Below are 27,277 nucleotides of genomic sequence, written 5' to 3' on the forward strand. Positions count from 1 at the left end.
CAGCCATAAAGAGAAGCGAAATTGAGTTATTTGTAGTGAGGTGGATGGATCTAGAGTCTGTCATACAGAGTGAAGTAAGTCAGAAAGAGAAAAACAAATATGATATGCTAACACATATATTTGGAATCTAAAGAAAAAGTGGCTTTGGTGAACCTATGGGCAGGACAGTAATAAAGATGCAGACATAGAGAATTGTCTTGAGGATACAGGGATGGTGAAGTGTAAGCTGAGATGAAGTGAGAGAGCAGCATTTATATATGTACACTACCAAATGTAAAATAGATAGCTAGTGGGAAGCAGCTGCATAGCACAGGAAGATCAGCTGGGTGTTTTGTGACCACCTAGAGGGGTGGGATAGGGAGGATTGGAGGAAGATGCAAGAAGGAGGGGATATAGGGATGTATGTATACATATAGCTGCTTCACTTTCACTTTGTTATACAGCAGAAACTAGCACAACGTTGTAAAGCAATTATACTCCACAAAAGATGTTTAAAAAAAAGAGAGAGAGAAAGAATGAAAGGAAGGAGGATGGAAGGAAGGAAGAAGGAAAGAAAGAAGGACATCCCTGGTGGCGCAGAAGTTAAGAATCCACCTGCCGGGCTTCCCTGGTGGCGCAGTGGTTGAGAGTCCGCCTGCCAATGCAACGGACACAGGTTCGTGCCCCAGTCCGGGAAGATCCCACATGCCGTGGACTGGCTGCGCCCATGAGCCATGGCCACTGAGCCTGTGTGTCCGGAGCCTGTGCTCCACAACGGGAGTGCCAATGCAGGGGACACGGGTTCTATCTCTGGTCTGGGAAGATCCCACATGCCACGGAGCAACAAAACCCGTACACCACAACTACTGAGCCTGCGCTCTAGAGTGCATGAGCCACAAGTGCTGAGCCCACGTGCTGCAAGTACTGAAGCCCATGCACCTAGCACCTGTGCTCTGCAACAAGAAAAGCCACTGCAATGAGAACCCTGATCACTGCAACGAAGAGTGGCCCCCACTCGCCCCAACTAGAGAAAGCCTGCAGGCAGCAATGAAGACCCAACACAGCCCAAATCAATCAATCAATCAATCAATCAATATATGAACAAAACAGTTGTGTAGACATTTTCTCAAAGAAGACATACATGTGGCCAACAGGCACTTGAAAATTTCAACATCACTAATTATTAAGGAAATGCAAATCAAAACCAATGAGTTATCACCTCATGCTGTGTGAACGGCTGTTATCAAAAAGACAAGAAACAACAAGCATTGGAGAAGTTGTGGAGCAAAGGTAACCCTCATACACTTTTGATGGAAATGAAAATTGTTTCAGCAATTATGAAAAACAGTGTAGAGAATCCAAGCAAATGTAACCCTCATCCACTGTTGATGGAAATGTAAATTGGTTCAGCGATTATGAAAAACAGTGTGGAGAATCCTCAAAATTTTAAGAGTAAAAGTACCATATGGTCCAGGTATTCCACTTCTCTTTATTTATTTATTTATTTTTTTTGCAAGTATTTTAAAATGTTTATTTTTATATTTTTTTACATTGAACACTTCAGGAAATAAAATAATTACAATGATTCAAATGCATGAATAATTCAAAATGCAATCCCTGGATTCAATAATTATCCTTTATAATTATGCCCAATAAATATTAGAAATGTATGTAGGCACTAAGTCAGCTAACAAAATAAGTAAAATAATCATATAAAGTATAAATCTCAGGACTGGGGAACATGCATGGTCAGTTAAGTCACTTGGCCACTGTAGGTGGTTTTTTAAAAAACATGATTCACATCTGCTTCAATCACATACACAATCATTGCAAGTGTTTTGTTTTGTTTTCTTTTCCTGGCCACACTGCATGGTATGTGGGATCTTAGTTCCCTGACCAGGGATCGAACCCACGCCCCCTGCATTGCGAGCACAGAGTATTAACCACTGGACCACCAGGGAAGTCCTGCAAGTGTTAAATTAGACAATTGATGCTAACAACTTAAAACTATGATCTTAAAAGAAAATTCAGTTTAATACAAAGAAACTCAAGAAGAAAATTTCAGGACCCTTGATCAGAAGCTTTTGATGCCTGTCACACTACGCTAGTGTACACAAAGGTTCAAGTAAGGCTGATAAAGAAGAGTTGTTTCCTTTTCCCTTTGAAGACATGATCCAAGAAATAGGGGAACTGCACATTCTATAGCAACTAGCCATCCATCCATACACTGCTAATAAAGGACTCCTTACATTAGTAACTAACCACATTTTAAAAGCCTTGGCCAATGTTACAAAAACAAAACATTTAGAGTAATATTTACGAATACAAGCATAATTGTTTTTTTGCCTTCTATAAATAATAATCTTTGAAATGCTAAAAGTGAGTTCCAGCTGTGGTTCTTTTCTGGTGTGGGAAGCTGCAGGTGCACGTGGGATGGTCTACTGATTTACCTTCTCAAAATATTCTTTGGAAGCAGTCGGATGGGGCTTGATTGTAGGAGAATCTGGTGTCCAGTTGGCTGGGCAGACTTCTCCATGGGTTTCTACAAACTGGAATGCCTTCACCAAGCGGAGGGTCTCTTCCACGCTTCGGCCCACTGGGAGATCATTGACGCTCAAATGCTTGATGACTCCGTTGGGGTCAATTATGAAGAGACCTCGTAGTGCAAGGCCGGGACCTTCTAACAGCACACCGTAGTCTCGGGAAATCTGTTTAGTCAAATCTGACAAGAGTGTGATGTGCATGTGGCCCAAACCGCCATTCTTCCTTGGTGTGTTTATCCAGGCCAGGTGGGTGAAGTGGGAATCCACTGACACTGCAACGACTTCACAGTTCACATCATGAAATTCATTGGCTTTGTCACTGAAAGCAATAATTTCTGTAGGACACACAAAGGTGAAATCCAAAAGATAGAAGAAGAGCACTAAATATTTCCCCTTAAAGTCATCAAGGCTTATTTCTTTGAACTCTCCATTGACAACAGCTGTACCCTTAAAATCGGGCACATGCTGGGTGACGGCAGGGGCATGGCATGAGGAACTGGTGCTAAAGGCGAATTTTGCTTGAGCAGAGCCAGACCACAGTGCATTTGTCAAGCACGTTCTTCGAGAAGCAGCAGGCCTAAGGGCTGCAGAGGCAGAAATGCCCCAAGGAATGGCACTCACTTGTCGGACAAGTGAAGTCCGGAGCAGCTTTCCCGCCACGGCCGCCATCTTCAGGGTGGACAGCACCCCCACTTCTCTTTATTTATCCAAAGAATACAAGAACACTAGTTCAATATGATATATGCACGCCTATGTTCATCACATTATTTTTAATAGTCAAGATATGGAAACAACCTAAGTGTTCATCCATAGGTGAATGTATAAAGAAGATATGGTATATATTTATAATGGAGTACTACTCAGTCGTTAAAGAAGATGAAGTCTTGCCATTTGTGAAGACATGGATGGAATTTGAGGTTATTATGCTAAGTGAAATAAGTCAGATGGAGAAAGACAAATACCATATGATTTCACAAATGTGGAATTAAAAAACTCTAAAAGTAAAACATAATAAATGAACAAACCAAGCAAAAAGAAACATACAGATACAGAGAACAAATTGGCTGCCAGAGAGTAATGGATAGAAAAGGTCAAAATGGGTAAAGGGGGTCAACAGTATGCTGAAAGATTAAAACTAACCCTTTGGTGGTAAGCATACTATATGCACACAGAAGTTGAAATATAATGTTGTACACATAAAACATATAATATTATAAACCAATGTTAATGCAGTTTTAAAAAGTTTAGTACATTGCAACAATAATCAAGACTGTGGTATTGTTGGAGGGATATATGCATAAATCAATGGATTAGAAGAGAGACTTCAGAAAAAGACCCCAAAAATATGCCCAATTGATTAGCTTATAAATGTTTTCATTTCAGGATATATTTAATTTATATAAAAGTTGCAAATATAGTAGAGACAGTTCCCATAACCTCCACATCAATTTTCCATATTATTACAGCACATTTGTTACACTTAATGAACTAAAATTGATAGAGTGTTATTAAGTGAAATAGACACTTTACTCAGATTTCCTCAGTTTTTCCCCAATATCATTTTTCTCTGTCAAGAACCTACACTGAATATCACATTACTTCTAGTTATCATGTCTCCTTAGGCTCCTCTTTGTTTTGACAGTTTCTCGGACTTATAATGTTTCTGGTGACTTTAATAGTTTCAAGGAGTATTAGTCAGGCATATTGTAGGATGTTGCAGAATAACTCTCTATGTGTCTAATGATTTTTTTTCTTATGACTAGAGTGGGATAATATGTTTTGGTGAGGAAGACCAAAGAAGTTGAATTCCATTTTCATTACATCACATCAAAGGTACATACTATTAACATGGTGTCACTGTTGATATTGACCTTTATTACAAAGCTAATTAGTGTTTCTCAGATTTCTCCACAATGTATTTCCTCTTTTTTCTCCTGTTCCATACTCCACTCTTTGGATGAAAGTTATTATGTGCAGCCCATACTCCTCCTCCTTGATGTGCCTGAAAGTAATGGATTGCTCAAAACTTTGATGGCAGTATGTCAAAGGGGCACAGGAGCCAATTGAAAAAGCTCTGAATGGCCAAAGCTGGAAAAATTTGAACAAATAAATGAATAATGCAGTATTGGACTATTACACAAAACATGAAATAGTTATCCATGAATCCAAACTTATATTAATAACTGACTAAAAACAAATGAAGGAGATGAATCTCCCTTAAAAAAGAATTCCAAATAATTTATGTACTACTTAGCCCTCAAGAAGTGGGAGTATAACTCTCTACTCTGTAAGTGAAGGCTATATATAGTGATTTTTCTTCCTAAAGAAAAACAGTAACTTCACAGTGGACAGACCTGACAAACACTATTCATCCCAAATGATCAAAGTCAACATCAATAATGGTAAGTCATGTTGATAGTATGTACCCTTGATATTATTTAAAAAGTATTCTGTTTTCTTTCTCCAAACAAATGCACTCCCTCGGTCTATTTATGACAAAATCATCAGGTAAATCACAACTGAGGGAAATTCTACAAAAGGCCCGACCAGTACTCCTGAAAACTGCCAAGTTTATCAAAAACAGGGAAAGTCTGAAAACTGTCACAGCCAAGAGGAGCTTAAGGAGACATGACTGTTAAATGTAATGTGGTATTCTAGATGGGACCCTCGAAGAGAGAAGATATTAGGAAAAAAGTGAGGAAATCTGAAGAAAGTATAGAGTTTAGTTAATAATAATATATCAGCATTGGTTCATTAAGTGGGGCAAATGTATCATATGAATGTAAGATGCTAATAATAGGGAAAACTGGGTGCAAGGTATACAGGGACACTTTGTACCATCTTTGTAATACTTCTGTAAATCTAAAACTGTTCTAAAATTTAAAGTTTATATAAAAATTGTAAAAAATGAATTATTGGTAAAAACAAATGAAATAAATAACTAAACCATTCCAAGTTAACCATTGTTATCATTTTGGGATATTTCCTTTCATTTTCTTCTTATAGGTTTTCCACCTACAGATATACACATAATGTTTTATAAAAATGGAATCAAACTGTATGCAGGGTTCTGTATAAACTGAAAAATTTACACAGAAGAAGATAATATAAATATATACATATTATTTGGGTCCTTATTTAGCATTATAATTATCAAGAACATATGCCTATCATTAAACACATTCTTATTATTTAAATAAATTAAAGATAAAAATATTCCAAAGACCATATATATCAGTTATCACCTGATACAATAATTGGAACAGAATAGACAGTCAAAAATGTTAAGTAAATTAAATGGAATCTTCTATCTTCCCAGAAGCTCACATTGTTTCCTGGACCATATAAGACATGCTATTTACTTAAAAATAGATTTAAAGACAACTTTGAAAGATACTTTAACATTAACTTGGAAACCAAACCCAGTGTTTTTTTTTTTGATTTTTAGTTTTTATACTTGCTTAAATCTGGTAAATATAAGTGTCATAATCTGTTTTGAGTAAATTTTGAAAAATAAAGACGTGTAAAGAAGTAAAAAATTCACAATTACCCCACTCAGTCATTTCTTAATATTCTGGCACACTTCTTTGCTAACTTTTTCTAAATATTTTTTAAAGAAAAGTTTATTTTAAGGATAAAAAAAAATCCAATACCTTCCTTGTTTATGATGTCATCAGAGCACTTTCATTTTCATTGTTTTTTTTTGGATAATAGGGTCCTTGCAGAGGGAGAAGACAATGCTAAGGTTTGAGAAATTGAGTCAGTGGAGGGGATGGGAAAGGGTGGGGATGGCAGGAGAGAGGGGTTTGGAGCAGAGTGACCATCCCTGTTTTGCCTAGGACTGAGAGAATTCCTGGAATGCAAGTCTAAAACCAGGAAAGCCTAGACAAACTGGTGAAGCTGGTCATCTTAGCAGGGAAAGGGGATTCTTACATTAGATTTTATATTTTCTGGACCTTCCATAAGTGTCACAGAAGATATTCTATAGATTCAAATATACTACCATAAACGGAAAGCTGGTTCGTTTATGATTACTCACCTGATTATCCAGGCAGTGGTCTCATCAAGGAAGCTTGGGGTCATGGTCCACCACAGAACTGCCTTTCTAAGTTGGAGTAGAAGTCATCACCATTTTTAGATCCTCCAAAACTGCATCATTCCAGCTATTGGATATTCTTCATCTGTATGAAGAGTTCTCACTAAGAAAAAACGGTCTAAAATTTAATTCCTTTCTCCCTATTCATTCTTCTGACTGCCTCTCCCTTTCTCTCCTCCAGTAATAGTTTGGTAATTATCCTTACCAACAGCACATACTCTAGCACTCTCATCAGAACTTGTCTTCTCTCACCCCTCACTTCCCTAGCCTACTTCCTCCTCAAAAGACCACAAATTTAAACGAAATTAGAAATATTTGTTGGACACAAAAATGTATCCTGTATACTGGGATGATAGTGTAATGAAGCAAGAATTCAAAGCTAGTTTCTACTGCTTTATCAGACCAGTTCATGGACTGGAAATTAATGCACAGTGATCACTCACCCATCATTCTTTTTATTCTATGGCAATATGATAAAATTAAAAATGCTGACTCATCACTGTTTTAATTTACTTGCAGGTGACCGGGTGGTTTCATGATACGCCCACTTAAGAATCACACACACAAGATATTTGTATGAATCCACACATCACCGAAGGTCTGAGAAGCAGAGTGGAGTGGAATTGAGTCACAACAAGACATGGGAAACAACTTAACACTGAACATTTACAACCTAAATGCTGTCCAACAATTCTACCAGCAGGAATTTTTCACTTGTCCACTTCTGTAGGCTCCATTCTTGCACCTTTCTCCATGGCCCCATTCATCGCTTCTAGATGTTTTGCGTCCCCTCTTTCTAGGCACCTTTCCCTTAGGCATCACCCACCACACATACAACATGTACTCACATCACTACTGCCCCACATCTATCTTAAGTTAGGCTCTGCACCTTCTTCTACACAGACTAATTAATGGGCTCTGCTAAACAGTGGACCACACTTTAGAATCACAAAAGAACCAGCAGAGGCCTTAAATGTTTAATATGTTTAATATCATGATTCTCCTTTTCCCCAGTATTCTCTTAGGGAGGAAGAGATCAATAAACACACTTACTTCCACACTGGTATGAGTTATGACACTTACTATAGAAGACAAAGCAACCATAGTATATTCCTTTTAAAATGTTTTCCTCTCTCTATTACAAAACCACATATATACTCAAATTTCCTACAATGAAGAGATATTAGTTTCATAGATTAAGAACTAAAACATGTTATTTCAAAAAAAAGTTTTTGAAAAGATATTTCTGCACAAGCCAAACTTATGAACTGCATCAAATTAACTGATCTGAAATACACACACATATATGCAATTGCAATCATGACACAGGGATGGCCATGATATCCTGTTGCAGAGTAATATGTTATTACACAATCTTGTTTTTGCATAAGTAAAACATGACAGAAACAAAAGACATACACACACATACATGTAGGTATGTCCATGAAATTTATAGCCAAAATTCATATGATTGGAACTTTTGTAACATAACGTTCCTCCCAAAATATTGTACTGTAAGATCCCCTGTCTGAGAGGGTTTTAATTATGAATATATATTCATATAAATTAATGCATACTTAGGAGCTTGGGTATGTTGCAAAATTATTATTTGGCAAATACCTTTTGCAACACATTGCATTAGTGTTCCACATTATTTTCTACCCTTCCCTGTGAAAGGATTATACTTTCCTACTCTATTGATATCAAGTTTGATATTTACATTCCATGCCTAAGCTCTTAGAGACATCTTTGCATGGTTCTATCATTCCTCCTCATTGTATAATAAGAGCAGCTGGTATCAGATAAGGGCTGCTCCTCCAACCTAGATTCTAGAATGAAAATGATATAGAGAAGAACCCCAAATCCAACAAGTAACATTTTTTTGTTATTGTAAGTTATTGAATTTTGGGGGCTGTTTCTTCTCAAAGTATAAACTAGCAAAAACTAATAGATCATGGTAACTCATTTTAGAATATATCTTGGAATTATATATTACATTCACATTGACACCTGAAAGAAATTCCAAACTGTTTAAGCTGAAGTTTGAAATAGTTACAAATTCTGTTGATGTGGGGTGGGTGATTGGGGAGCTGGCAGAAAGAGTGACTTTGCAGCCATTTTGCAGCTTCAGACCACTAGGAAAAGACCTTCTACCAACCTAAACTCTTGAAGTCTATACCTGTGAGCTATATTGGAGTCATCAACCTAAGGTAATCAGAATGTAGGAAATCCAAATTTCACTGTGAACTCTTTTAAAAAATATTCTGTGGGTCATACATAACTTGTAAAGCATCATAATACCCTCTAACTGGAGTGAAATTGCTCTGTATTCCAAGTTAATGAGAGGAACATTAAATTGGAATGTTTATTAACATTCCAATTTAATGTTTATTAACATCCCTTGGCAAATCTTGTTTAGGGAAATAATTAATAGTATTAGGCTAAGCAATAGTTATGTGTTGCTGCATTAATAGTATACTTACATAATAGGAAGCCATTATGCACAGGTTTAGCATCTGTGAGGACTGGAAATAATGTGCTGGCTATAAGAACTTCACAATTTGTAAAGGGTGGCCTTTGTCAAAATACAGAGTGTTTTAAAATATACTCATTTCATTCTTAAAAGTTTCATGTTACAAACCTAAGACAAGATGTTAAAAGGACAAATCTTATGTAGGAGGAAAACTTAGTGAATAGATTTACATACTCTGAAAAAAATCTCATGCTTGAGTTTTTCAAAATTATATTTTAATTACAAAAGTAATACATAGTATAAAAATCAATACCAAACGCATATGTAAAAAAGTGAAAGTCTCCTTTCACCTCCCCCAATGTGAATCTCTCAGAGGCAGCCATTTTTAAAAGTTTGGAATCTATCTATCTACGTGCGTGCACACACACGCACACAACACACACACGCACACAAATATATACATATCTATAAATAACATAAGCTTTTTCCTACTTAAACTATACATTTTATTCAATTATTTGCTTTCTTTACTAATCATTATAACAGAGACATCTTTCCATGTCAGTACATTGAGCTCCTCCCTCACTGTTTCTCAAAGTTGCATAGTATTACAGTGTGAATACCTCCATAAAGTATTTGACAATTACCTGTTTGTGAGTGCTTAAGCTATTACAAATATTTTTTTTCTTTTACCAACCATGCTGCAATGTATATTCTCATACATTATCAATTTAGAATATCACAAAAAAATCCACAATCCAGAAGTAATGCTATTAAACCCTAAGCAAGATCCGATAATTTGGTCTCCTTGCTCAAATGGGAGAAAAATGCATGAAGATGCCTACATGAGCACTCTTAGGTAGCACTCTTAGGATCGTGATGGTGATGAGGTAATAATGATAACTCTTATTTAGTGAGTACTCATGTGCCACACACTTTACACTTTTAAACTTATTTACTTGTCACAAAAACCCTATAAGGTAGACACCACAATATCTCATTAATTCTAAGATTCATATCTTTTAATGTTCTAACACCTCTGAAATCAAGATGTGCATCATTTTATTTGGAAGTGATTTTTCTGCCATAGTGACATAAATCGTAATAGTGTAGCTTACTATTGATTGGATTTGATAATACACAGTATCGTTATTATTTCATAGATGAGGAAACTGAGGCTCCGAGGACTAAAGTACCCTATCCAGCATCAGGCAGCTAGTAATTGGCAGAGGTGCGATTCTTACCCAGACAATCTGACTTGAATCTGTGCTTTTAAATGCTCTTCCTGAAGTGCAGGAAAGTGGAACAAATGTTGAACAACAATCCACCCCCCCAACACACACACACACCAAAATTTAACACTGGTTATAATTATCCAGTAGATTTAGAGATGATTTTTATTTACTAATACTCTTCCATAATTTTCTACCTTGAATTAGTTTTTTTTTTAACTTATGGAAAATCCCGTACACTAATACAAAAGTAGAGAGAATAATAATAATGAACTCCCCCATGTTCCCATCACCCAACTTCAGTAATTATCAATCCATCTATTCCCTAATCCATTAGTTAATACCAATTATTTTCAGGCAAATCCCAGATATCATATTATTCCATACGTAAATATATCTGAATTAATCCCTAAAGACAAAGATTCTTTTAAAACATAACTATGATCCTATTTTCACATAGAGAACTAACAATAATTTCTTAATATCATAAAATATTCAGTGTCCAGATATCCCTAATTGCTACTACAAATAAAGCTTAATGAATACATTGTATGTATGTGTGTGAGTATGTTTACATTTCTATTAGTAATTGTGTTGGATAAGTTCCTCAGATAGTATTTCTAGGCCATAGAGTAACAGGTTTTCAGATTTGTTACATAAACCAAATTGCCTAATACAAAACTGTTTTGCTAACTTACACCCTTAACAACACTGTTATCTAGTGTCAGTTTTCCTAAACCCTGCACAACACTGGGGATAAACTATCTTTTCCCATTCTTGTCAATCTTAATATGCTATCCTGTTTTATTCATGTGTGTTTATTATTGAAGGCAATTGACTTTTTCAAAAGATTACTGCTCCTGTGTGTAAATAGTGTCTTCTGAGTCTTTGCCCATTTTTCCATATTTTTAACAGCTCTTTGCACCTGTCAGGAAGGCTAACAGAGAACTGGCTCAGGAGCCAAACTGCTTACATTAGAATTCAGGTTCTGGAGCAAAGAAGAAGTGTAAACAGGAAAAGAAAGAACAAGAATAAGGAGGAAATAGAGAGTGAAAGAGGACCAGCAAAACAGGACCCGAGCGTCTCAGGATCCTCCCACTTCACTGGCCCTGTTCCTTGCTTCCCCCACCCCTACCTCTAGCGGCATGCTGGTCAGTTCAACGTCCCCCTGGACAAAAGAAGAATCATAAGGAACTGTGTCCAATCTCATCTTCCCTTACTGACTCCCACCAGGTGTTCAAATCTAACTTACCGGACAGTAGCTGTCATAAGGCTGCCTGCCACGCTCCACTTCGCCAACTTCTGTGCCTTGGCCACAGGATCTAAGCTTTCTGGTAGGCTCCAGCTCGCCCAGGCTGCTCAGCCAGTGCCCTTATTGGTGCCAGGGCCATCCACTAACCTGTCACCAACACTTGCTCCCACAGCATTCACTGGAAGCGCAGACCCCAGCTCAGGTCAGAATCCCGACACCCAGTTTGTGTCCAGAGGTTCCCACGTGACTTGTTTCCCAGGCAATGGTTCCTTCCTCCCGGATGTAACCCACCCCAAGGAATGCGGAGAGTGCTTCCCAGAGGTACAGCTCAAATAGCTGTGACTAGCGAAATGCAGAATAGCCTGCTGGAAGTGTTGTCTATTTCTATGGCATTAAACTGGGAATTATAAAGAAAGGAATGAAAGGAATTGGAGACTTTCACCAAGAACTATGCATAGCTCTGTATTGTTAGGATTCTTAGGATGAGTGTGTGTTATTTTGTAATTAAATCAACAAAGGGAAAACAAATTGTAATGAATAAATAACAATGGATTATGTATACAGGAAAATCCAATGATGACAGCACCCTATGTAGCTTTAGAACTATGTAATATTTTATAAGAGGGGTAATAGCAATGTGAAAATGTCCGTTCAGAATTCAAGCAGGAAGAATCTTCACAAAAGGGATTTTGAAAAGCCCTCTTTTACTGTCAGAGGGCCTAGGAGAATCTGATATTCTGAGCACTTCTGTCAGAAAGACAGAGCTGCTGCATGTTGAATGTACATCAGAGTTAACCAAGACAAAGAACCTCTTGTGATCAGTAATAATGTCAAGTCCCTAAAGAAGAAACAGAGAAAGCCATGAAGATAAAAAATTAGGAGACTCAGACTTTGCAGAAATATTAAGCACAGGGACTCTGAAGCCATGCTACCTTGGTCAGAATTCAGATCTGCTCTTTACTAAGTTATGGGACATTTGGCAAGTTGCTTTATCTGTGCCTCAGTTTCTTCATCTGTTAATGGCTTGTCATAAAAATTAAATTAAACAAGTTAATATTTAAACAATGTCTGGCTAGTGGGAAGTCCTATGTTTGTTAAATAAATAAGTAAAATGTGGAACACAGAGAGACAAAATGTGCCAGAACAGGCCTATTAGCCACACTTAGTAATAGGAGCCACATGAGTAAACTGTTTATTGAGTTCATGGTTATGGAGTCAACAAAGCTTTTTGGCATTCACATAAAATTTAGAGATGACCAACTGCACTAGCACCAGATGGGCCTCACCTGTGTATCAGAATCAAGTTTTGGTACTGAGGATGGGTTAAACCAAGTAAGCATCTCCACTTATACAACTATGTTCTTATGAGATACATTTATGTCTTGTTCTGTTAGAGCCTTGGGCAAACACAAAATGTCCAGCCACCTATCATTCCTAAGTAGGGAGGGAATACAAGAAGACCCTTAGATATGATGCAAATGTAGCATGTCTGGCACATGGCAAGATCACAAATATTTTTAAAAATCAGATCTTTTGTAAAAGTGTTAGGGATTTTTTTTATTGGAGTAAAATTGCTTTACAATGTTGTGTTAGTTCTGCTGTACGAGGAAGTGAATTAGCTATATATATACTTATATCCCCTCCCTCTTGGACCTCCCTCCCACTCCCCCAACCCACACATCTAGGTCATCACAGAGCACTTGATATAGCTCATATTTCCCTTCTCAGAAGCTTATGGCGCTCTATAAACAAGTAACAGATGTGCCATGAACATTCCTTCTTAGATGGTTCAATGGTCTAAACTTTTTCAAACACAGCACATTCCGTTTCCAGCTCCCTACTCACCCTGCTTTGGGACACAGTGACACTCATTTTAGTTAAAGTAAATCATGGCAATTAAAAAGAAAATGCTCTCCTAAGATAAAAAGGCTCCAGTCATTGGCTCAAAAGGAGTAGGGTCTAAGTTTGTTAATCAGATAGTAGGAGAGAGGGATGGGAATACCATTAAGAAAATTAGCCCTTGATGTCTGCACTGTGCAATATAGTGACCGCTGGCCAGAGGAGACTCTTTAGCATTTGAAATGTAACTAGTTCAATTTGAGATGGGATGTTAGTATAAAATGCACACCAGATTTCTTAGGCTAATTACAAAAATGTAAACTATTTCACTCATAACTTGCTTTTTAATATTGATTATATGTTGCAATGATAGTAATTTGGAAATAGTAGATTAACTAAAAATATTATTTAAATTAATTTTACTTATATTTCTTGCACTTTTTAAATATGATTGTTAGAAAATTTTAAATTGTAAACGTGGTTCACTTTATATTTTTGTTGGGCAGCATGGCTCTAAGACCTAAGTTTATTTAAATATGGATGTTATAGACTAAATCTACAATTGCAAAAGTAGGGAGTGTACATGCCAAGAGATATGCAAGATGATCCAATAGTCTGTGGAAAAATGTATTAGAACATCGATTCTTATTTATTTCTCATCTTTTTAAATCTTTATTTGTATATGTTTTATAATGTAATACTGTGAGTACAGAAATACACGTTTTATATATATAAGTATGTATATGTGTATATGCATATATGAAACACTTTTTAAATATTTACACTTTTTCTGGTGACAAAGGTGAAAGAACTTTTCTCAACCGTGCAAGCTCCTTTCTGACTTAAGGTTTTTTCACTTGCTATTTCCTCTGCCTGAAACATCTGTCTCTAGATCTTTGAAAAATTGACTCCATTTTGATGCTTGTGTCTTGATTCATATGTCACCCAGTATGGGCTTCTCTCTAATCTTCGAGCCCTATACAACCATTGCAGTCAGTATCATTTTCCTTCATCACCCTGTTCTATTTTCTTTTTAACAATTCTCTCTGAAATATTCTTGTTTACTTGTTTATTTAAATATAAACTAGAAATCATCCAGAACATTACTCTTTTGTTCCACTGAGCTCCATTTTAGAAGAAAAAGCACAGGAAGTGGAGCCAGACAGATCCAGAGTATGAAGTTCAGACTAAGAGAATAGAGAACCATGAATTTGTCATTTAGTGTAATCAACCGAGAGTGAAATTCAACCAGGTCCCTGAAGGGGCTCTCTATTGCAGCACAGCAGTGCCTTTATCACCAGTTCTAGGCTTCCAAAGAACACTGCTGATGCTAATTTAGCTGCAAAGGGAGGTGTCCTGTATGGCTGGCATAAACTTTTCAGGGTTTGTAAAGGAACTTTCATACATCATTTTTTGTGTGAAAAATAAAATAAAAAACATTCCAAGTATCAAAAGTCAGAATGAACTCTGGATCTAGGCTGCCTAGTTATGGATTCTAGCTCTGCCATTTATTAGTTATGTTATTAGCTCAAGTTATTTAACATTTCTGAGCCTCAATTTTTTCATCTTTAAAATAGGGATTGTACCTTTCTCATAGTTTTTTTTTGTGTGTGTGAAGAGTTAATATGTGTAATAAACATAATAATGCCTGGCATGTAGGTAATATATGAATACAAATTAAAAATAAGAGACAAAAAAGATTGGGAAACCAATACATAACCAACACATAAACCAACATATAACTACATCCCTGGCCTAAAGTGAATCAAATGCATGAACACTGCCAGAGACCTCATCAAGGTATTTAAGGTAGGGAAATGTTGTGAAATGATTGTATTGTAAAGCTGACAGGATTGTAATGTCCTTAGAAAATAAGGACAGACTCCTCAGAGATCTGAAGCAAGGATGCTCACACATACACACACAGAAAGTGAAATCCAACCAGACTAAGGCGAAGAAATGCTAACCAGAGCTAATAGAGTAGGTGTCAGTAAATGATAGCTCAAGGACCAAATCTGATCGGCAAGCTGTTTGAATATAGTCAGAGAACTAAGAATGATTTATACATATTTAAATAGTTGAAAAAATTAAGAGAATTACATTATGTGACATGCCAAAATTATATGAATTTAAAATTTCAGTATCCAAAAATAAAGTTTTATTGGAACACAGTCACAATCATTCACTTACATGTTATCTATGGCTGCTTTCACACTACAACTACAGGGTTGTAATTATTTTCCATCTCATGTTGTTTTATGCAAGACTAACTTGCAATACATTAGGCATCAAAATTATCACTGAGAAACCCAAATGAACATGAAATAACTAGGAAATCACCACAGTTGTATTTAACAATGAGCCAAATAATCCCAAGCTTTCTTAAACTTATACTAGGTTCTTCAAAGGCCTGAAGAGAATTACTAAGGTACATACTAGGTATTAACTAAATACATGATTTACCTGATTACCTAAGGGAGTAATCTTATCTACATAGGATTAAAAGACAAATGCATACAAAATAAAAATAAATGTATGTTATTGAGTACACATCATATAAAGATGTAAGTTGTGGCAATCACAACACAAAACTTGGTAGGATAGAGTTTTATAGGAGTAGAATTTTTGTATGCTATTGAGGTTAAGTTGGTATCAATTCAAACTAGATTGTTGTAAATTCAGGACATGAAATGTAATCTTTATTGTACCACACAAAAAATCATAAACATTATAATAAAAAATGAGAAGGGAATAAAAATGGTTGAATCCAAAAAAACAAACTAAATGCAAAAGAAGGCAATAATGGAGGAAATAAGGTACAAAGAGTGTATAAGACCTAATAAAAGCAAATAAATAAGTACCTGAAGTAAGTCCTTTCTTACCAGTAACTACTTCAAATGTAAATGGATTAAACCCTCCAATCAAAAAGCAGAGATGGGCAGAATGTATTTAAAATTAAAATGATAATACTATGTCCCATCTACCAAAAACTCACATTAGATCCAAAGACACAAAGAAGCTGAAAGTGAAAGGATTGAAAAAGCTTACAAATAGTAAGCAAAAAATTGCTGGGGTGGCTATCTCAAAATAGAATTTAAGTCAAATGTTGTTACAAGAGGCAAAGAAGAACTAGATAGATAGATAGATAGGTAGATAGATACATAATAAATAGATAGATAAAACAATTAATTCATCAAGAAGATATAATTAGGGCTTCCCTGGTGGCACAGTGGTTGAGAGTCCAGTCCGCCTGCCGATGCAGGGGACACGGGTTCGTGCCCCGGTCCAGGAATATCCCACATGCCTTGGAGCAGCTAGGTCCGTGAGCCATGGCTGCTGAGCTTGCGCGTCCGGAGCCTGTGCTCTGCAACGGGAGAGGCCACAACAGTGAGAGGCCCATGTACCGCAAAAAAAAAAAAAAAAAAAAGAAGAAGATATAATTATAACCATATAGGTATCAAATAATAGAGCTCACAAATATATGACACACAAATATTGACTGAATTGGAGGGACAAATAGACAGTTCTATAATAATAAATCAATAAAGAAATAGGACATGAATGACATTATAAATTAACCAGCCTTAAAAGACATATATAGACTATCCTAAAACAGCAGAATACACATTCTTCTCAATTGCACGTGGAACATTCTCAACGATAGATCATATGTTAGGCCAAACACTACACTTAATATTTTTAAGAAGATTAAAATTATATCAAGTATGTTTTTCAGCCACAGTGGTATGAATAAAATTAGAAATAAATTACAAGAAGAAAACTGGAAAATGCACAAATATGAGGAGGTTAAACAATATGATACCAAACAAGGAATAGGTTAAAGAAGAAGTTTTAAAAGAGAAATCTAAAAATATCTTGAGACAAATGAAAATGGAAATACAACATGTCAAAACTTATTAGATGCAGCAAAAGCAGTTCTAAGTGGGGCGTTTATAGCAATAAATCCTTACATTAAGAAACAAAAGGTCAGTGATATCAGCATCATGACAACATAAAGTCATTTCCTCTTCTCTCCCATTTGATTCAGTTATTTGACTATCCATAAGGAAGCAGAGGTGCCTCTGCACAGCACATGAAGATTCTCAATGGATCTTTCCACCTGTTCCTCTTTCAGCTGACTTGGACCTTGGAGGAAGCTGAAGAGCCCAGGGACATGGCAGCAGAGGTAGCTGTGGGACAGCTGTGACCTTGCTGGTAGAGAAGTTGGAGGGTGAAAGATGTGAGTGGGGTTCTGTCAGTCCATAGGTGCTTCAGTTGGAGGGAACTGTTGTTCACTTTGAGGAGAGACTGCAGTGACTGTGCAGGGGGAAAGGAAAGGGAAGAAGTAGACAAAAAGAACTGAAGGAACACATTTCCTGCTGTCTGCCCTGGGACTATAGCAAGTGGTTCACCCACGGGATATTGGGACTCAAACACCCAAGGATTTCTCTACCAGGCCAAGGACACACCCAAAACCCAGGGTGCTAAGCACACACCTCCCCCCACTCTGCCACCAGCCTTTTTTAAACTCCAGCTTTTTACAAAATAATGTTGTTCTCAAATTTAGTAGCAAATCAGCTCTTCTAAAAGAAATAAAAAATCTATGCAATACTTTCACATTCTGGAAAACAACAGAAAGCCTTCTAATTACCAATGTGCTGAACTGTTAGAAACAAAGTAAACAAAACCTACTGAAATAAGGAAGGTGTTTGCTAATTCAAATGCTACAAAACCCTAGGACAAATAGTAAAAGCAAAGCTATACAGACAAAATCACACAAATGCTACAGCAGAGACACATTTCCATGAACAGTATGAAAAATCATGGTACGATGATATCACAAAAAGAAAACAATTCTCCAGCAACCAAACTCAAAGGCATGGAATATTGCAAACAAACTGATAAAGAGTTCAAAGTAGCTCTTATAAAGAAATTCAAGGAGCTACAAGAAAACTCAGAAAGGCAATACAGTGAACTCAGGAATAAAACTAATGGATAGAGAAATATTTTATCAAAGAAATTAAAATTCTTTTTTTTTCTTTCAGTATGCAGGTCTCTCACTGTTGTGGCCTCTCCCGTTGTGGAGCACAGGCTCCGGACACACAGGCTCCGGACGCACAGGGTCAGCAGCCATGGCTCACGGGCCTAGCCGCTCCACGGCATGTGGGATCTTCCCGGACCGGGGCACGAACCCGTGACCCCTGCATCGGCAGGCAGACTCTCAACCACTGTGCCACCAGGGAAGCCCAAAGTAATTAAAATTCTAAAAAAGAACCATTTCGCCTTTTGGTTTGCATGGGTGGGCCAGCTTGCCGCGGGGAGAGTGAGGGCTCTTGAGGCCGCTCACGATGGAGGAACTGGAGCAAGGCCTGCAGATGCAGCCGTGGGCATGGCTACAGCTTGCCGAGAACTCCCTCTTGGCCAAGGCTTATATCACTAAGCAGGGCTATGCCTTGTTGCTTTCAGATCTTCAACAGGTGTGGCCTGAACAGGTGGACACTAGTGTGATCAGCCAGCAAGCCAAGGAGCTGAACAAACACCTGACTGCTCCTCCTGAGGCTTTTCATTGTCATTTGTATGACCTGCTTTGCCCATTGTTGAAGGACAGTGCTTGCCCTGGCAAAGCTACATTCTCCTGTGATCATGTGGCAGAGGTGCTGATACTCCAGGTGTGGAGTGAGCTCTCTGGTCTCCCATTCTATTGGAATTTCCACTGCATCCTAGCTAACCCTTCACTGTTCTCCCAACATTTGATTTGTCCTCTGATGGGCATGAGTCTGTCACTGCAGTGCCAAGTGAGGGACCTAGCAACATTGCTTTGTATGTAAGATCTAGAGATCCAGGACTACCAGGACAGTGGGTCTATGCTGAGCCAAAATCAGTTGAAGACAGAGCCATTTGAAAAGAATTCCTTCTTGGAACAATTTATGGTAGAGAAAATACCAGAGGTATGCAGTGTTGGTGATGGAAAACCCTTTGTCACAAATCTACAGAGTCTGTATATGGCAGTCACCAGACAAAAGATCCAAGTGGGACAGAAGCTTCAAGGCACTGGAGATCCCCAGATCTCAAGCAGTGCCTCCTCACAAGGAACAGATAGCCAGCTTCTGAATCAGCCAGAAGAGCAGGTCTCCTCAGCACCATCCTTCCCAGTGCCTGAAAAAGAGCCACAGTTACTTCAGGCCCTATGCAGAGACCTCAGTTGTTGAAGGTCAAGAGGTAGAAGCTAGGGGGGCTCTTCAGTTAACCTGTCACTGTCTCAACTGCTGAGGATGGACTTGGAGAGTAGTTTCCTAGTGTCGCCTTGAAAAGAGGTCCTGTGACAGCAGCATCTCTGACACAGAGTTACACAGTCAGGGACTCCACTGTAAGGGCAAGATAACTGAAGTTCATGTTGACAGGCATGGATACTATTAACTGAGGGAATCCTGGCTCCAATCCATCGGGCACTGGCCTTCCCTGTCCGACTGGAAGCCAGTCTCTGGGAATCCCATACCCTCCTTTCTTTTGATGAAGGTTCTCTAGACCGAGGATCTACCATGGACTTTAAGTATATGGGGCAGGTTTTCAAAAAGGCACAGCATGCTTAGGAAGCCTTGTCTACCTTTCTTAAGAGTCCCTACCCAGTCCCAGGTGTTCCTCAGAGACCCTCTCCTCTTTAGCATGGAATGAAAAGCACTCACATTCTCCTGAAAAAGAAAAAAAAGAACGATTTCAAAATTCTGGAGCTGAGGAACACAAAAAACAAGGTGAAGAATGCATTAGAAAGCACTGGAAATAGAGCAGACCAATGTAGAAGAGAGACTTAGTGAGTTCAAATACAGAAAACTAGAAATGATACAAGTAGAAGAGGAAAGAGAAATAAGATATAAAAACCATGGGGGAAATGCTATGAGAGCTATCAGACTCTTTTAGGAAGGGCAACATTAGGATAATGGATATCTCAGAAGAAGATTGGGAGAAGGGAGTAGAGAGATAATTCAATGAAGCAATAGCTGAGAACCTCCCAAACTTGGGGAAGGAACTGAATATATAAGTCCTTGAAGCTAAGACAACACCTAATTACTTCAATGCTAAAAACCTCCAACATGCATAAATTAAAATTGTCAAAAGTCAATGACAAAGAAATAATTTTAAAGGCAGCCAGGAAAAAAAGGATAGTAACCTAGAAAGGAAACCCCATTAGGTTATCAGTAGAAATCTTATAGTCCAGGAGGGAGTGGAATGGAATTCTCAACATATTGAAAGCTAAAATCTATAACCCAAGAATACTCTATTGAGCAAAGTTATGATTCAGATCTGTAGGAAAAATAAAGGTTTCACACACAAACAAAAGTTGAGGTAGTTCATCTACACTAGATATGCCTTACAAGAGATGTTGAAATAAGCTCTTCTACCAGAAACAAAATAGCAAAAATACACAAAACTGTAAGCAAGGTAACAAAGAGACAGAACAAGAAAATTGCAAATCTTTATCAGAAAAGGTTTTCAAAAACTTTACTACAGTATAAAGTTTAAAGGGAGGAAAAATAAAGCTAAAAAATAACTATAGCTATCTCAGTTTAGTAACAAACTCACAACATAAAAAGGGATCATTTAACACAACAATAACATAAGAGGGGAAGAAGAAAAGGACAGAACTTGTTTAGGTAAATGAAGATTAGATGTTGCCAGCAGAAAAATGACTGTTTTATCTATGAAATTACACACAAGCCTCAGGGTAACCACAAAATATAAATATAGAGCAGAGACCCAAAAAAAAGCACAAAAAAGAGGAAACAATAAAACATCATTAAAAAATAAATAAAAATGGCAGATGGAAACACAAGAGAAAAGGAACAATGGAGATATAAAGCAATCAGAAAGCAAAAGATAAAATGGCAATACTGTCTCATCTATCAATAATCACCTTAAATATAAATTGATTGAATTCACCCATCAAAAGACAAAGAGTGGATGGAAGGATGAAGAAACAAGACTCAACTATATGCTGCCTCCAGGAGACACATCTCAGCTGTAAAGGCAAACATAGATTAAAAGTGAAGAGAAGGAAGATTATACTCTAAGCATAAAAGCAAATATCAGCCAAAAGAAAGTGGTGTAGCCATACTCATATCAGGCAAAAGAGATTTCAAGCCAAAAAAGGAAAAAAGAGACAAATGTGGATAGTATATAATAATAAAGGGGATATTTCATCAAGAAGACATAACAGTGAATAATATATATGTACCTAACATAAGAACACCAAAATATATAAAGTGATTATTAACAGGCTAAAAGGGATACAATTGACAGCAACACAATAATAGTATGGAAATTTAAGACCCCACTTATATCAATGGATAGATCATCCAGACAGAAAGTCAACAAGGAAATTGCAACCTTAAATAAAACATTAGATCAGATGGCTTTGATAAATTTTTACAGAATATTCCATCCAAATGCAGCAGAATACACATTCTTATGAAGTGCAAATGGAACTTCCTCAAGTATAGTCCATATGCTGAGAAACAAAACTAAATAAATTTAAGAAGGTTGAAATCTTACCAAGAACGTTTTCTGATCACAATGGTATGAAACCAGAAATCCACTACAAAAAGAAAACTGAAAAAAAGTAACAAATATGTGGAGACTGAAATACACGCTGCTGAACAGCTATTAGGTCAACAAATAAATCAAAAGAGAAAAAAATATGCAAAGAAAAATAACAAATGAAAATATGACATACCAAAACTATGGAACATAACAGAAGCAGTACCAAGAAGGAAGTTTATAACAATGCAGACCAACTCAAAAAATAAGAAAAATCTCAAACAAACAATCTCATCTTACAGCTAAAGGAAGTAGAAAAATAAGAAAAAAAGAAGCCCAAAGTCAATAGAAGGAAAGAAATAATAAAGATCAAAGTGGAAATAAGTGAAATAGAGACTAAAAAGATAATAGAAAGAGGAATGAAACTAAAAGCTGGTTCTTAGAAAAGGTAAACAAAGTTGAAAAACCTTTAGATAGACTTACTGAAAAAAATAGAGAAGGCTCTGACAAAATCAGAAGTAAAAGAGGAGAAATGAAAATGAATATCACAGAAATACAAAGAATTATAAAATAATATGATGAGTATCTATACACTAACAAATTCAACAACCTAAGGGCAGAAGTTTTCATGAGTGAAATTTACCAAACATTTAAAGAAAAATTAACACCTAACCTTCTTAAAATATTCCAAAAAATTGAAGAAGTGGGAAAGCTTCCAAATTCATTCTATGAGGCCAGCATCACTCTGATACCAAACCCAGGCAAGGACAACAAAAAAAAGAAAATTGCAGGCCAATATCTCTGATAAGCATAGATGCAAAAATCCTCAATGAAATATTAGCAAACTAAATATGACAATATATTAAAAGGATAACACACCATGATAACATGGGATTTAATCCAGGAATGCAGGGATGGCTGAATTTCCACAAATTAATCAACATGATACAGGACATTAACAAAATTAAAAGTAAAAGTCATATGATTATGTCAATAGACACAGAAAAACCTTTGACAAGATTCAACACCCCATTATGATTAAAAACTCTCAATAAAATGTGTATAAAGGGAGGATATCTTAACATAATAAAGGCCATATATGACAGACCCACAGTTAACATCATACTCAATAATGAAAAACTGAAAGCTATCTCTTCAAGATCATAAACAAGACAACAATGCCTACTTTTGTCTGTCTTATTCAACATAGTATTGGAAGTCCTACTCATACTAATTAAGCAAGAAAAAGAAATAAAAGATAACCAAGTTGGAAAGGGAGAAGTAAAACTATCACTAGTTACAGATGACATGATTTTATTTATAGAAAACCCTAAAGATAATGCCAAAAGTGATTAGAAATAATAAATGAATACAGTAAAGTTGCAGGGTACAAAGTAAATATACACAAATCAATTGAGTTTCCATACACTAAGAATGAACTAGCAGAAAGATAAATTTAAGAAAAAACAATCTCATTTACAATCACAAGCAAAAGAAAAGAAAAGAATAAAATAACTAGGAACAAATGAAACCAAAGAAGTGAAAAGTCTCTACACTGAAATCTGCAAGACTTCTTTGAAAGAAATTGAAGAAGACACAAAGAAACAGAAAGATATTCCATGTTCATTGATTGAAAGAATTAACATTGTCAAAATGTCCTTATTACCCAAAGCAATCTATAGATCCAATGCAAACACTATAAAAATCCCACTAACATTTTTACAGAAAAAGAACAATAAATTCTAATATAAATTTGGAATGGCAAAAGACCTCAACTATCCAAAGCAATCCTGAGAAGAAAAGAACAAAGCTGGAGGCATCACACTACCTGACTTCAAAATATATTACAAAATTATAGTAACCAAAACAGCATGGTACCAGCAGAAAAACTGTTACATAGACCAATGTAACATAATTGAAATACCAGAAATAAACCCATGCTTATATGGATAATAAATTTACTCTAAAGGAGAAAAATATACAACAGAAAATGATTATCTATTTGAAATCATACACAAACCCCAATGTCCCTGTCTTTTGAAGCAGCAGGTTTTGCTTTAAGTTCTGGGGCCTTACCTAAGTTCCAAAATATCTTGCTCAAATATTAATGATCAGAGGAATGCAGAGACAAAGCAAAGCAGGTGGGGAGGAGAATTTGTGTCAATTTAAACAATAGATCAGCCATATAGCAGTCACAGAACTTTTAGTCCCTCCCTGAAGGACATAGATTACATACATTCCTAAGTTGTTTTACAGAAACCAGACTCCACCAGATGAAAACTGCTGACCACAAACAAGTAGATCCCAGACTGATTGGAACGAGGTTTGTGACTGAGATCCTTGAAACATCACCCTGTTACCTCACAGTCAACCAGTCAGAGAATTGTGCATGAGCAGATCATACAACCCATGAAGCTCTCCCTCACACTGTCTTTAAAAACTTTTCCCTGAAAGCCATCAGAGAGTTCAGGTCTTTTGCATATGAGCTGTCCATTATCCTTTCTTGGTGCCCTGTAGTGAATGCTACACTTCCTTCACTACAAACCAGTGTCAGTGGATTAGCTTTTCAGTGTGTCAGGTGAGCAGAACAGAATTCAGTTGAGTAAAAATTTTGGTGATCCATATGTCCTTGGCCTAATTAGTAGAACCTAAAACTAAAAGGTAAAAAAGAAAAAGGAAACACAGCCCTTTTAAACTCAAGTGAGTTAACTTATTCCCACTGTTATTTATAAACTAACAAGATTTATATTGAAATACCTGATTCATGACTAAAGTTTAAAATGAAGCTATAAGATTTATGGTTCTGTCTTTATGTAAAAATTAAATAATATATGAGCTTTATTTAATTGGCTAAAAAGAAAATAAGTGCTTACAAGTTAATATTTCTGAATACAGAAGAAATTAACCAAAAGTTTTAAAAGGATCATATGATCTAGGACTAATTATGTAATGAATGAAAATAAGTTTGTTGGTTTTATTAATATAGACATGTCTTTTTAAAATTTGTATTGGAGTATAGTTGATTTAAAATGTTGTGTTAGTTTCAGGTGTACAGCAAACTGCAACAGTTATATATTTGCATATATCCACTATTTTTTAGATTATTTTTCCATGTAAGCCATTACAGAATATTGAATATAGTTCCCTGTGCTATACAATAAGTCCTTATTAGTTATCTATTTTATATACAGTATTGTATATATGTCAATCCCAATCTCTCTATTCATCCTGTCCCCTTCCGCTTACCCACAGTAACCAAAAGTTTGTTTTCTACATCTGTAACTATATTCCAGTTTTATAGATAAGGTTATTTGTACCCTTTTTTGGATTACACATATAAGTGATATCATATGATATTTGTCTTTCTCTGTCTGACTTCCTTCACTCAGTATGACAATCTCTAGGTCCATCCATGTTGCTGCAGATGGCATTATTTCATTATTTTTTATGACTGAGTAATATTCTATTGTAAATATGTACCACATTTTCTTTATCCACTCCTCTGTCGATGGACATTTAGGTTGCTTCCATGTCCTGGCTATTGTAAATAGTGCTGCAATGAATATTAGGGTGCATATATTGTTTCTAATTATGTTTTTCTCTGGATATATGCCCAGGAGTGGAATTGCAGGCTTATACAGTAGGTCTATGTTTAGTTTTTTAAGGAACATCCATACTGTTCTCCATAGTGGTTGTACCAATTTACATTGCCACCAACAGTGTGAGAGGGTTCCCTTTTCTCCACACCCTCTCCAGAATTTACTGTTTGTAGAATTTTGATGATGGCCATTCTGACAAGTGTGAGGTAATAACTCATCTCAGTTTGATTTGCATTTCTCTAATAATTAGTGATGTTGAGGATCTTTTCAGATTCTTTTTGGCCACCCATATATCTTCTTTGGAGAAACATCTATTTAGATTTTCTGCCTATTTTTTCTTTGATAGTGAGCTGCATGAGCTGTTTCTATATTTTGGAGATTAATCACTTGTCGGTTGCTTAATTTGCAAATATTTTCTCCCATTCTGAAGGTGGTCTTTTCATTTTGTTTATGGTTTCCTTTGCTGTGCAACAGCTTTTAAGTTTAATTATATCCCATTTATTTATTTTTGTTTTTATTTTCATTACTCTAGGAGGTGAATCATAAAAGATCTTGCTGCAATTTTTGTAAGAGAGTGTTCCACCTATGTTTTCCTCAAAGGGTTTTATAATATCCAGACTTCCATTTGCCTCTTTAATCCATTTTAAGCTTATTTTTGTGTATGGCATTAGGGAGTGTTCTAATTTCATTCTTGTACATGTAGCTGTCCAGTTTTCCCAGCACCACTTTTGAAGAGACTGTCCTTCTCTATTGTATGTTTTGGCCTCCTTTGTCATAGATTAAGTGACCATAGGTGCATGGATTTATCTCTGGATTTTCTATCCTGTTCCATTGATATAAATTTCTCTTTTTTGTGCCAGTGCTATACTGTTTTGATTACTGTAGCTTTGGGGTATTGTCTGAAGTCAGGGAGCCTGATTCTTCCAGCTCCGTTTTTCTTTCTCAAGATTGCTTTGGCTATTCAGGGTCTTTTGTGTTTCCATACAAATTGTAAAACTTTTTGTTCTAATTCTGTGAAAAATGTCATTGATGATATGAGAGGGGTTACAATGAATCTGTAGATTCCTTTGGGCAGTATAGTCATTTTGACAATATTGATTCTTCCAATCCAAGAATATGGTATATCCCTCCATCTGTTTGTGTCATCTTTGACTTCTTTCATCAGTACCTTATAGTTTTCTGAGTACAGGTATTTTGCCTCCTTATTTAGGTTTATTCCTAGGTATTTTATTCTTTTTGATGTGATGGTAAATGGAATTGTTTCCTTAAATTCTCTTTCTGATCTTTCACTATTAGTGTATAAGAATGCAAGAGATTTCTGTGTATTAATTTTGTATCCTGCAACTTTGACAAATTCATTAATGAGCTCTAGTAGTCTTCTGGTAACATCTTAAGATTTTCTATGTATAGTTTCATGTCATCTGCAAACAGTGACGGTTTTACTTATTTTCCAGTGTGGATTCCTTCTATATCTTTTTCTTCTCTGGTTGCTCTGGCTAGGAATTCTAAAGCTATGTTGAATAAAAGTGGTGGAAGTGGATATCCTTGTCTTGTTCTCATCTTAGAGGAAATGCTTTCAGTTTTTCCTTGTTGAGAATGATATTAGCCATGGGTTTTTCACACATTGTCTTTATTATGTTGAAGTAGGTTCCCTCCATGCACACTTTCTGGAGAGCTTTTATAATAAATGGGTGTTGAATTCTTTCAAATCTTTTTATGCACCTAGTGATAT

General features: G+C 36.4%; 1 protein-coding gene, 1 long non-coding RNA gene and 1 pseudogene across 3 annotated transcripts in view; 1 reads left to right on the top strand and 2 right to left on the bottom strand.

The window, feature by feature from the left end:
• The window catches only part of LOC307179955, a 163,439-nt gene extending 151,673 nt beyond the window's left edge, over window positions 1-11,766 (bottom strand). The window contains exons 1-2 of the long non-coding RNA XR_013825623.1: window positions 11,576-11,766; window positions 6,562-6,721 (exon numbers count right to left, since the gene is read on the bottom strand). This is a non-coding gene — a long non-coding RNA (uncharacterized lncRNA). The remainder of the gene's footprint in view (window positions 1-6,561; window positions 6,722-11,575) is intronic.
• Window positions 1,586-3,191, bottom strand: LOC307180731 (thioredoxin-dependent peroxide reductase, mitochondrial-like; the record flags this gene model as incomplete). Its single annotated transcript, XM_079911123.1, has 1 exon — window positions 1,586-3,191. The coding sequence occupies one exon, from the start codon at window positions 3,189-3,191 to the stop codon at window positions 2,418-2,420; it is 774 nt and encodes a 257-aa protein (XP_079767249.1). The 3' UTR covers window positions 1,586-2,417.
• Window positions 11,767-18,762: 6,996 nt separating the features above from the next.
• Window positions 18,763-19,661, top strand: LOC307180438 (non-homologous end-joining factor 1-like; annotated as a pseudogene). Its single transcript has one exon. The product of its transcript is annotated as a non-homologous end-joining factor 1-like (transcript).
• The last annotated feature ends 7,616 nt before the right edge of the window (window positions 19,662-27,277 follow it).

The sequence above is a fragment of the Stenella coeruleoalba genome (genome assembly GCF_951394435.1).
Source record: "Stenella coeruleoalba genome assembly, chromosome: X".
Lineage (NCBI taxonomy): Eukaryota > Metazoa > Chordata > Mammalia > Artiodactyla > Delphinidae > Stenella > Stenella coeruleoalba.